General features: G+C 47.4%; 1 protein-coding gene across 1 annotated transcript in view; it reads left to right on the top strand.

Moving 5' to 3' along the window:
- The first annotated feature begins 977 nt into the window (after positions 1 to 977).
- Positions 978 to 12,790, top strand: part of pgd (phosphogluconate dehydrogenase) — a 32,885-nt gene continuing 21,072 nt past the window's right edge. The window contains exons 1-3 of the mRNA XM_078238680.1: positions 978 to 1,052; positions 10,837 to 10,912; positions 12,300 to 12,479. Coding sequence (XP_078094806.1) covers positions 1,045 to 1,052; positions 10,837 to 10,912; positions 12,300 to 12,479 — 264 coding nt within the window. The 5' untranslated portion in view covers positions 978 to 1,044. The remainder of the gene's footprint in view (positions 1,053 to 10,836; positions 10,913 to 12,299; positions 12,480 to 12,790) is intronic.

Below are 12,790 nucleotides of genomic sequence, written 5' to 3'. Positions count from 1 at the left end.
CCCCATATCCCCTTGTTTATTAGAAATATATCTATCACCTTCTTGAAATATTCAACGATTTTCAACTCCCTGCCAGTCACCCCGCACTCAGCTCCCTGCCAGTCACCCTATGATGTGGAGATGCCGGCGTTGGACTGGGGTAAGCACAGTAAGAAGTCTCACAACACCAGGTTAAAGTGCAACAGGTTTATTTGGTAGCAAATACCATAAGCTTTCGGAGCACAGCTCCTTCGTCACATGGGGTGGATATCCACCCCATCTGACAAAGGAGCTGTGCTCCGAAAGCTTATGGTATTTGCTACCAAATAAACCTGTTGGACTTTAACCTGGTGTTGTGAGACTTCTTACTGTAGTCACCCTATGCCCAGCTCCCTGTCAGTCAGCCCGCACCCAGCTCCCTGCCAGTTGCCCAGCTCCCTCTGCCAGTTGCCCAGCTCCCTGCCAGTCAGCCTGCAACAGTTTTAACAACACCAGGTTAAAGTCCAACAGGTTTATTTGGTAGCAAAAACTGTTACTGTGTTTACCCCAGTCCAACGCCGGCATCTCCACATCATGTCAGCCTGTGCCCAGCTCCCTGCCAGTCACCCTGTGCCCAAAATGTTAAGTCATGTTGACTTGCAAGAAATTGCAGCTCAGGCCATTCGCCCCAAGCAACCGAGTGAAGATTGAGTCGATTGGGCCTGTCCCTGGCTCAGCGCCCCGGGGTGGGGCTGAGGGAGCTGGAGCTCAGGCCTGGGTGTGTGCCCGGGGCTCAGGCTGGGCGCCCGGGGCTCAGGCTGGGCTGGGTGCCCGGGGCTCTGGCTGGGTTGGTCCCCGGACCCGGGTGCCTCTCCCCGGGGCCACAATCGATGCAGTTTCCGCTGCTCCGGCCGCGGAGTTTCCGGGTGGCTGTGATTGACAGGCCGCGTTGACCAATCAGAGCGCGGCTTCCGGGAACAGGCCATGTAGCAATCTGGGAACCGGCCAATGGGAGGCGGGGGCGGGACCTGAATGTAACAAACGCGCAGAAGCGGCTTCTTGTAGCAACTGAGCAGAGAGATCACCATGGCTGAGTGAGTATCACCCTCACTGTGGGAGTATTACCCTGAGTATCACCCTCACTGTGGGAGTATTACCCTGAGTATCACCCTCACTGTGGGAGTATTACCCTGGGTATCACCCTCACTGAGGAAGCATTACCCTGTGTATCACCCTCACTGAGGGAGTTTTACCCTGTGTGAGCATTACCCTCATTGAGAGAGTATCACCCTGTGTGAGCATCACCCTCATTGAGAGAGTATCACCCTCATTGAGGGAGTATCACCCTGTGTGAGCATCACCCTCATTGAGGGAGTATCACCCTGTGTGAGCATCACCCTCATTGAGGGAGTATCACCCTGTGTGAGCATCACCCTCATTGAGGGAGTATCACCCTGTGTGAGCATCACCCTCGTTGAGGGAGTATCACCCTGTGTGAGCATCACCCTCATTGAGGGGGTATCACCCTGTGTGAGCATCACCCTCATTGAGGGAGTATCACCCTGTGTGAGCATCACCCTCATTGAGGGAGTATCACCCTGTGTGAGCATCACCCTCATTGAGGGAGTATCACCCTGTGTGAGCATCACCCTCGTTGAGGGAGTATCACCCTGTGTGAGCATCACCCTCATTGAGGGGGTATCACCCTGTGTGAGCATCACCCTCATTGAGGGAGTATCACCCTGTGTGAGCATCACCCTCATTGAGGGAGCATCACCCTCATTGAGGGAGCATCACCCTCATTGAGGGAGCATCACCCTCATTGAGGGAGTATTTGCCCCTGCCTGAGTGAGTGTTACCCTCAATGAGTATTGCCCTGTGTGTGACTATTATCCTTGGCGAGTGGGTATTGCCCTCAGTACCAAGAGTCTGCTCAGCGCAGGCTCTGCTGTCTCTGTGTTATTCACGTTATTTTATTTGCTGCTTCGTTCACATTTTTGTGTTTGTCTTCCTGGCTGATTCTGTACATTTGAATGCAGAGTTTACTGAGAATCTAGACAACTTCCTTTTTCCTTCTTCCCATATTCCTTTCTCAAGCCACTTTCCTCCATTTCTCTCTGGGTTTCTGGGCTAGCTGTCTGTTCCTGGAAAGGAAATGAGAAGATTAACGAGCTGCTCGGCCTTGCCCAGTTCTTGCCCAAATGAAGAGTTTCACAGTAACAGTTCGATGGAGCCACCATCAGTTAGAAATGGCCACACAGAGAGGATTGTCAGAACACGGAGTACAGCGGTTGTGTATTTTAATGAAAAGTTGCCAGAATGTTTGAAATGTTAAAGTACACGATGGAGTGGATGCTGGACTCTGGGATTAGTTTTGTATTCAAGGCGTCGTGCTGCCAATTCCCATTGTTCTGCTGCACTGGGAACTTGCTGCATGGGGAGAATGATAACATTGTAGTGCAGAAGGAAGCCATTCAGCCCATCAAGCTCCTGTTTGTTGGTTCTGTTCCCTTTCTACTTTCACGTTATTTTTCTTTTCTATTTATCCACTTTTTTCATAAGTTCCATTGCTTTTCACCTGCCGTCTCTCTCAGATCATTTGCTGATAACTGAAGGTTACTCTCAAATCTCTGCCATTTCTCTTGACCACTTTGATCAGGTTTTTATAAAATGCTTTTCTGGGCTCCGCTGTCCACCTTTGGGACAATGATGCAAAAGCTACTTTCTCCAAAGTCTCTCCTCCCTGGGGTCTGCGGGATAAGGAGTTTCCAACCTCCAATATGAAAAATATCCAATTGAGCACTTCCGTTAGCTGTCATAGACTCATAGAGGTTTACAGCATGGAAACAGGCCCTTCGGCCCAACTTGTCCATGCCGCCCTTTTTTTTTAAACCCCTAAGCTAGTCCCAATTGCCCGCTTTTGGCCCATATCCCTCTATACCCATCTTACCCCATGTAACTATCTAAACGCTTTTTAAAAGACAAAGTTGTATCCACCTCTACTACTCCCTCTGGCAGCTTGTTCCGGACACTCACCACCCTCTGCGTGAAACAATTGCCCCTCTGAACCCTTTTGCATCTCTCCCCACTCACCTTAAACCTATGCCCTCTAGTTTTAGACTCCCCTACCTTTGGGAAAAGATGGTGACTATCTAGCTGATCTGTGCCCCTCATTATTTTATAGACCTCTATAAGATCACCCCTCAGACTTCTACGCTCCAGAGGAAAAAGTCCCAGTCTATCCAGCCTCTCCTTATAACTCAAACTGTCTTTCCATCGATTTCCAAATGGAAGCACAGATTCAGCCAAACGCAGACGATCAGAATAATTCTGCTCTGAAAGGGAACAAAAATAACTTTAAAACTCAAACCGCAAAGTTAAACGGTTCTAAAGAGCCCCAGTAAATCTCAACCTTTCAATTTAAGAAATTGGCTGACTTGGTGAAGAGATCGACTTTGGTTTGTGAGGCTTTGAAGGAACTATTTGTGTTTTGAAAGCTGAAGCAGGAACAGTAAAAAGGAAACTGGCCGTAAATTTCTCTGACCTCGAGTTAAAGCTGTCTGTGAGCTGGACGAAAGCGGTTTTCCCTGTCTGGTTTAGTTTCTTAAATGAGATGTTATGTTGACATGTGGATTATTTTGTATATTGGTGCAGATGCACCATTTGTAAAATCCCTTTGTCAAATGTTCCTGAATGTCACGCATGCTTTCATGGGGATGTGCGTGCCACTGGCAAGGCCAGCATTTATTGCCCTGAAACTGAGTGGCTTGCTAGGCCATTTCAGAGGACAGTTAAGCGTCAGCCACATTGCTGTGGGTCTGGAGTCACATGTAGGCCAGATCAGATAAGGATGGCAGATTTCCTTCTCTAAAGGATATTAGTGAACCAGATGGAACCATTGGGTCCCTACACTGCCGAAAGAAGTCATTTGGCTCATTGAGTCTGCACCAACTCACCAAAAGAGCATCTTGCACAGGCCCAACCCCCCACCCTATCCCTGTCACCCCATGCATGCACATTACACCTAACCTACACATCTTGGGGCACAAAGGGGCAATTTAGCATGGCCAATCCACCTAACCTACACATCTTTGGACTGTGGGAGGAAACCGGAGCATCCGGAGGAAACCCACACAGACACAGGGAGAACATGCAAACTCCTCATGGACAGTGACCCAAAGCTGGAATCAAACCCGGGTCCCAGGCGCTGTGAGGCAATATTGCTTGCCACTGTGCCACCCACTATTTTTGCAACAATCTGTGACGGCTTCATGATCACCGTTACTGAGACTAACTTTCAATTCCAGATTTTATTGACTGAATTTAAATTCCACCAGCTGCCATGGTGGGATTTGAACCCAGGTCCCCGGCTCCTTTAAAACTGAGATGAGGAGGAATTTCTTCAGCCAGAGGGTGGTGAATCTGTGGAACTCTTTGCCGCAGAAGGCTGTGGAGGCCAGGTCATTGAGTGTCTTTAAGACAGAGATAGATAGGTTCTTGATCAATAGGAGGATTAGAGGTTATGGGGAAAAGGCAGGAGAATGGGGATGAGAATCATATCAGCCATGATTGAATGGCGGAGCAGACTCGATGGGCCGAATGGCCTAATTCTGCTCTGATGTCTAATGGAGCAGTAACCCAGTCTTTGGTTTACTAATCTAGTAATGTTACCACTATCTCCCCAAAAATGTTAGAAATGCCCCACTCAGTGGGTTGGTCAGACAGATGCTGATCCTTTTTGAGCATTGAATAAACCTTTCTCAAAAGGTATCCCATATTGCAATCCCTGACAGCAGTAATTGTAATATATAGCACAGACACAGTGGGCCGAATGGCTTCCTACTGTGCTGTAATGTTCTGGTGTTTCAGTGGCAGATGTGCAGGGAATCACTAAAGTTGAATCTTTGAATAGTACTGCTTTTGCAGAAAGTTGAAAGACCTTTAGTTCCTGATTTGATAGGTGGGGTGGTACTAGGAAATTCCAGGTCATAAGCTAACCAAATGACTGTGTTATTGCCTCATTATCCTGAGGATCCTCGTACTGTGTTTAAAGCTCTTGAGCTGTTTTGCAATATTGTATTTTGGGTTTTGTAACGAGCGTTTGGTTGAATATAACATTGTTCTCTGACTAGGGGAAGTTGTGCAAACGAGGAAATGAACATGAATAATCGAATTGAACTTGCCTCCTAACTAAAGCTGTAACATTCAAGGAGGGGCAAGGCATTGCAGTTACACAAGAGTAAACCGGCAATACTGAGCTGGGACAGACTTCATTGCACCTTTTACAAAACAGTTTTGCAATGACTTTTATTTTCCTTCCAGTTTTTCCACAGGTATGAAGATTCGGGGCGGCACGGTGGCACAGTGGTTAGCACTGCTGCCTCACACCGCCAGGGACCCGGGTTCAATTCCCGACTTGGGTCACTCTGTGTGGAGTTTGCACATTCTCCCTGTGTCTGTGTGGGTTTCCTCTGGGTGCTCCAGTTTCCCCTCACAGTCCAAAGACGTGTTGGTTAGGTGGGATTGGCCATGCTAAAATTGCTCCTTAGTGTTAGGGGCATTAGTGTGATAAGTACATAGGGTTATGGGGATAGGGCTTGGGTGGGATTGTGGCCAGTGTGGACTTAATGGGTTGAATGGCCTCCTTCTGCATTGTAAGATTCTATGATAATTTCCATTTATGGAATTTGAGAGCAAGCGCGCTCTCTCTATCATCCCCTGTCCCACCGAGTTGATCACTTTTTTTCTCAAAATATTTGTTGCTCATAAAATTTATAATTACGTTACAACAGAATGCAATAACATTCAACTTGTCGTATGGTAATGTATGAGCGAGGGTGCTGAGTGTTGCTGCTGATTCAATCTGGTTCAGGGTGCTGGAGTTTTTCAAGCTCCAGGGAAGAGGAGGAGGGGTTTAAGATTCTGGTCGAGGGGCAGAGAGGGGAGAGGAGGAGGGTGAACGCGAGGGAGATTGAGTGATCCTGTCCTCGCAGTGTGGACAGCCAGAAACCCTATCCTTTCCCCATTGTTCCAGGACAATTGGGGACGATCTCCAGCTGCCCGGGTCAGGGAACTTGGTCACTTATTAACTCAAACAAAACATTTCTTTTATTCATTCTTGGCACCTGGGCACCGCTGGCGGGACCAGCATTTATTGTCCATCCCGAAAGTCCTCTGAGTGGTGGGAATGATCTGCCCCTTGGCCTACTGGCTCAACAGGTGCCTTTCATTGGAAAAAATGTCATTACTTTCTGCAGAATATCTACTGAAATCATCTGAATGGGATCGTTCTCTTTTCCATCCCTTTGTACGGGCCAGGTGCCTGTTGTTATGGAACAGTTCTCCAGCCCCTCGTACAGTCCCCAGGTTTACATGAAGGACAGAGTTTCCCTCTGCTGATGCACAATCACTCGTGCGTTTACGCAAACAGTTTGGCCGTAAGCCAGAAATTTTCAGCCATTTCTCGTCAGTTTCTCTTGGGGATTGTCCGAATCCTGCCCATGATCAGAGTGCAATGTCTCAGACCATCTGAAGAAGGTGTGCCATTGTGTAATGTAGTAGAATAGAGCTGGACACTGATACTGTGCTATTGATATATTTATATTTAAGGGGCATGTTTAAAAATTCAACATTTTCCTATAGGCGGTCGGTATGTTTGGAAGGAATACAGCTCAGATGCTGGGAGAGCAAGATAATTACTTGTTGTAGCCATGTAGTGTTTACTTAGGAGGGAGCTAATAGATTTTTATTTACTTAATTTCCGCTGGGATTCTGAGTAGAGTGATTGACAGGGTCATGTGGTGATGTGGATTATGTGCAGAGAGAAAAAGTTTTGGAATAAAGCAATTTGGTTTGCAGCTGAAGCCTGGTTGAAATTAGGAGGATTTTGCAGACTTCTGGAACTCCCTCTCTGAAAGCTCAAAGATTGTTAACAAATGTTAAAGTAAATATGCCAGCATTCGCTAGCTATTTGTTTAACAGTGAATTTGATTTATGCATGAATGGTGCTTATTTGGAACTGAAACAGTGATAAGTTGGAAATTGAAGTTGTTTCTCTTCATTTTTTAACCATTGTTCAACCTCTAAGAGTTAAGCTGGTTCATTTTGTTAGCGTTATACTTAAACTGTTATTAAATAGAGTTTATTTTACTATTAAAGATCCCTAGTTTTTCTGCTGAATTACTCCCAGAGTGAACTATTGTATTGCCACATTTATGTCAAGAAGAAAGATGGTTAGGGTCTAGTCTGGCTTCCTAATGTAATTTAGGATTCTGGTCCGGGTCCTTAGCAACGCACCAAGGCCTGAAAACAAAAAGCTCAAGTTTTGGAAAGACTGTTGCATCATTTAATGTACCAGCTGACTTCCTGTCTGCATCCAATGCTACGATAGGGAGTTCAGAAGAAATTTCTTTATCCCGAGAGTGATGAGAATGTGGAACTTGCTACCGCAGGGAGTGTTTGAAGCAAATTGTCTAGTTAAGTACATAGATACTCGTGTACGCGAATGAGGGTCCCCTGGGTTACCATGGTAGATATGAATGAGAAAAGTGGGAGGAAACTTGAATGGAGCATATTATGGGCTGGCTGGGCTAAATCGCCTGGTTCTGTGCTTACAATTCCGATGATAAGAACCAACAAGTGACTAACTGAAATTGGGAGTCCAGTTCACTCTGAAAGGTCTTTTATATTATCCACTCAACTATAAATACCCATTCCTTGTGTAGCCCTCCTAACAAAGCCTGTGGGCAAGGAGTGGTGGTGGCTCAGTGATTATGTCACTAGGCTAGCAGTCCAGAAGCCCAGGCTAATGCTCTGGGGGACATGGGTTCAAATCACACCCGGGCAGCTGATGAAATTTAAATTGCATTCATAATTTGATTCTGTCCAATTAAAAGCTAATCCCAGTAATGATGATCATGAAGCCATTCTGAAAAGGACACACCCAACCCCCTCAAACCTGCAAACTCATCCTTACTAACATCGGGGGGTTTTCCGAAATTGGGAAATCGACTAGCTGAGCATCAGAATGACATCGCCCAATTCAGAGTTGTACCTTATAGACTGACCTAGACACTGCCATCAGTATCCCTGGGTACGTCCTGTCCCACTGGCAGGACAGACCCACCAGAGATCACCGTGACGTACAGTCAGGAGGGAGTTAATGCCAGACCCCCATGAAGTCTTATGGCATCAGGTCAAAAATAGACAAGGAAACCCCCTGCTGATGACCACCCACTGCCCTGCTCTCAGTTGATGAATCGGTATCTTTCCAAGTTGAACAACAGTTGGAGGGTGGCAAGGGCACAATGCATTCTGGGTGGGGGACTTCGATAATCGTCACCAAGAGTGGCTCAGTAACATTTCTACACACCGAGTTAATTAAAAGAACAGAGGCACCAGGCTGGATCCGCGGCAGGTGGTGAGAGCACCAACAAGAGGGGAAAAACATACTTGACCTGGATGAGTACTTGGCACACAACATTCAAGGCTATGGGCCAAGTGCTGGTGAGCGGGATTAGGTGGGCAGATCAGAGTCTTTCATGCAGATTCAATGGGCTGAAGGGTCTCTTCTGCCCTGTAGTATTCCGTGACCTCGTCCTTACCAATCTACCTGTTGCCACATTTTCATCCTGACCGTATCGGTAGGAGTGACCACCGCACAGCTCTTGTGGGGACAAAGTCCTGCCTTTATGTTGAGGGTACCCTCCATGTTGTGTGGCCCTCCCACCATGCTAAATGAAACATTGAATATCTCTAAACTGGGCATCCTCGAGGCACAGCAGCGGAATTGTGCTCGGCCACGATCTGTAACCGCGTGGCCCGGCATTACTCCAATCCACAGTTATCACCAAGCCAGGGGATCAATCCTGGTTCAATGCAGGAGGACGTGTCAGGAGCAACACCAGGCATACTTGCAAACGAGGTGTCAACCTGGTGAGGCTACCAAGCAGGACTACTGCGTGCCAAACAGCATAAGCAGCAAGTGATAGGCAGAACAAAAAGTCATCCCACAATCGATGGATCCGATCTAAGTTCTGCAGTCCTGCCGGATCCAGCTGCAAATGGTGGTGGACAATTAAACAACTCACTGGAGGAGGAAGTTCCACAAATATCCCCATCCTCAGTGATGGAGGAGCCCAGCACATCAGTGCAGAAGATACGGCTGAAGTATTCGCAGCAATCTTCAGCATGATCCATCTCGGCCTCCTCCAGAGATCCCCAGCATCACAGATGTCAGTCTTCAGCCAATTCGCTTCACTCTACGTGATATCAAGCAATGGCTGACGACACGGGATACTGCAACGGCAATGGGCCCTGATAATATTCCAGCAATAGTGCTAAAGACTTGTGCTCCAGAACTTGCCGCTCCCCTAACCAAGCTCTTCCAGTTACAAGACTGGCATCTACGCGGCAATGTGGAAAATTGCCCAGGTATGTCCTGTATACAAGAAACAGGACAAATCCAACCCACCCCTATTTAAACCCCCCCATCAGTCTACCCTTGATCATCAGTAAAGTGATGGAAGGGGTCATCGACAGCGCTACCAAGCAGCACTTACTCAGCAATAACCTGCTCAGTGACGCCCAGTTTGGGTTCCGCCAGGGTCACTCAGCTCCTGACCTCATTACAGCCTTGGTTCAGATATGGACAAAAGAGTTGAACTCCAGAGGTGAGGTGAGAGTGACTGTTCTTGACATCAAGGCCGCATTAGACCGAGTGTGGCATCAAGGAGCCCTAGCAAAGCTGGTGGAACTGGACTCAAAATCCAGAGACCCAGCGTAATGTTCGAGGGGCCTGGGTTCGAATCCCAGGCAGGTGGTGAAATTGGATTTCAATAACAATCTAATGATCATGAAACCATTGTTTGACAATCTGCCATCCTTTTCTGGTCTGGCCTGATTCCAAATCTACAGCGATGAAATGACCTAGTGAGCCACGCAGTTAGGGATGGGCAACAAATGCTGCCCTTGCCAGCGACGCCCACATCGCATGAAAACCGTTAAAACAGGATTGAAGCATGAATGGGCCGGCCCGGTAGTTACAGAGTGGTGAGGGTTCTATCGAAGGGTTAATTTGCCACCTTGCTCCCGTCTTCAGCCATTTCTTGATATCATGTGGAGTGAATCAAGTTGGCTGAAGACTGAAATCTGAGATGCTGGAGACCTGTGGAGGAGGCTGAGATGGATCATGCTGAAGATTGTTGCGAGTACTTCAGCCGTATCTTTAGGTCTGATGTGCTGGGCTCCTCCATCACTGAGGCTGGGGATGTTTGTGGAGCCTCCTCCTCCAGTGAGTTGTTTAACTGTCCACCACCATTCGCGACTGGATGCGGCAGAACTGCAGAAGCTCAATCTGATCCGTCGATTGTGGAATCACTTTTTGTTCCATCACTTGCTGCTTATGCTGTTTGGCACGCAGTCGCTTGGTAGCCTCACCAGGTTGACACCCCGTTTGCAAGTATGCCTGGTGCTGCTCCTGACACGTCCTCCTGCGCTGAACCAGGACTGATCCCCTGGCTTGGTGATAACTGTAGATTGGAGTAACGCCGGGCCACGCGGTTACAGATTGTGGTCGAGTACAATTTTGCTGTTGCTAATGGCCCACAGAACCTCGTGGATGCCCAGTTTTTAGACACAATATAATCTCGAGGAACCCCACCTGCTTAAACTGAGTACGTTCCAGCCTCTGGACCCCACTCTGATTATAACCCTGAAGCTTTGTCCGTTTTGTTTCTTGTTTCCTTGGCTTTTTTTCTCGTTTCCTTTCCTTGGAGTTCAGACGACAGCGATGCTGGCCATTCACGCCTCCTGATTAGAGGATAAATCTAAGCAAGATTAAGAAATGACCATGTTTTTTTCTCTCTCTCCCCCTCGCAGAGCTGATATCGCCCTCATTGGACTGGCCGTGATGGGCCAGAACCTGATTTTAAATATGAATGACCATGGCTTTGTGGTAAGTGTGAACTGAACGATGATTCAATTGCGTTTACTGTCACCTTGCTGTGCTCTCACTGGCTGCCGTGTTCCCTTAAACCACTGAGTGTGTTCCAAACGTTGCTCACTGAATGCGGATTGGTTTGTGTGACACGGGGACCTGGTGACAGGCTGTAAAATGCAAAGTTTTGCTTGTTTTTGTCCTTCTGACTTTGTCTGCCTCTCTCTCTCTGCTAATTTACCATCGTCAGAACCTGGCTGGCAAGCAGGCCATTGGCTATCAGAGGGTAAATGGGTTGTGCCAATTCTGTTTGTGCTAATTTCAAGAAGAAATTAGATATCGCTCTTGGGGCTAAAGGGATCAAGGGATATGGGGAAAGGGGGGGAAATCTGGATATTGAATTCGATGATCAGCCATGATCATAATGAATGAATGTATTAGAACCAGAGGGCACAACCTCAGGCTAAAGGGACAATCCTTTAAAACAGAGATGAGGAGGAATTTCTTCAGCCAGAGAGTGGTGAATCTGTGGAACTCTTTTCCGCAGAAAGCTGTGGAGGCCGGGTCATCGAGTGTCTTTAAGACAGAGATAGATAGGTTCTTGATTAATAAGGGGATCAGGGGTTATGAGGAAAAGACAGGAGAATGGGGATGAGAAAAATATCAGCCATGATTGAATGATGGAGCAGACTCGATGGGCCGAGTGGCCTAATTCTGCTTTTGTGTCTTATGGTTTTATAAATCAGTGGATGTTTCAAATCATTTTCATTTTACCTGGTTAAAAAACATTTGCATTTATATAGTGTCTATGACCCAATTTTAGGCCGAGTGGCCTAATTCTGCTCCGATGTCTTATGGAATAGCGGAGCAGGCTCGAAGGGCCGAATGGCCTACTCCTTCTAGTTTCTATGTTTGTGGGAGATGGTCTGGTTTATCTCTCGCTATCTCACCAACACGCATGCTCAGCCCACTCTCTGTATCCTTGTGAGCTTCTGTTTTTGAATGAATGTGGTTTTTCTGAGGGATTTTCTGCGTAAAGAAGGATGAGTCTTAGCAAGAGTTTAATGATGTAGGTTTTTCTCACGGTGAGGTGAACGGGATTGAAACTTGCTGAGTTTATTTCTGCTGAGGCCTGACGTCAGGGGCCAGATACAGATCAACTCCAGGAGTCTAAACTGGTCCAAATGTAGACTCTCCATGAATGTGAAGGCTGTTGTCCTGATCGTGAACTTGTTCTGCATAATCCTGCCGCTTGCTGCTCCCAACACTCCTGTGAAATAGTTTTAATGTCCTCATGGTGCAGGTTTCATTGTGTATTCCGACAGGGGGTGCTAGCTGTACAGGGTTGCACTGTAGTAAGGATGCGGTGTTGGAGAGAGTTAAGTTATTGTTGCTGTTGTTGTAGGTCTGTGCCTTTAACAGAACCGTCGCCAAAGTGGACAGCTTCCTGCAAAACGAGGCCAAAGGGACCAAGGTGATTGGCGCTCACAGCCTGGAGGAGATGGTTTCCAAGTTGAAGACCCCTCGACGCATTGTCCTTCTGGTCAAGGCTGGCCAGGCAGTGGATGACTTCATCCAGAAGCTGGTACGTTGAGTCCAGCGCAGATTGTTCAAGTTTCCGTTTGGGATTATTGTGCAAAATGGGATGGAGGCGATGACCGGAACACACTGCTGGGCGAGGCAGAAAAGGAAAAGGGTGTTTTTGATCTTTTTTTTTTGAGGGCTGTGTGGGGAGCAGGGGAAGAGGAGTGGTCAAGGTACCCACCCCCGTACCAAAACGCGCAACCTTTCCCCTTCCTTATTTCCCCATTGAGGCCAATTCCCAGCCCGTGTCCCTATTGGTTGATGTGGCCTTTGTTACTCATTCTGAAAGTCAAGATGCCAAACTGCTTGCTT

Source organism: Mustelus asterias, chromosome 22 (assembly GCF_964213995.1).
Source record: "Mustelus asterias chromosome 22, sMusAst1.hap1.1, whole genome shotgun sequence".
In the NCBI taxonomy this organism is placed as follows: domain Eukaryota; kingdom Metazoa; phylum Chordata; class Chondrichthyes; order Carcharhiniformes; family Triakidae; genus Mustelus; species Mustelus asterias.
This window is presented reverse-complemented; position numbering and strand designations above follow the sequence as displayed.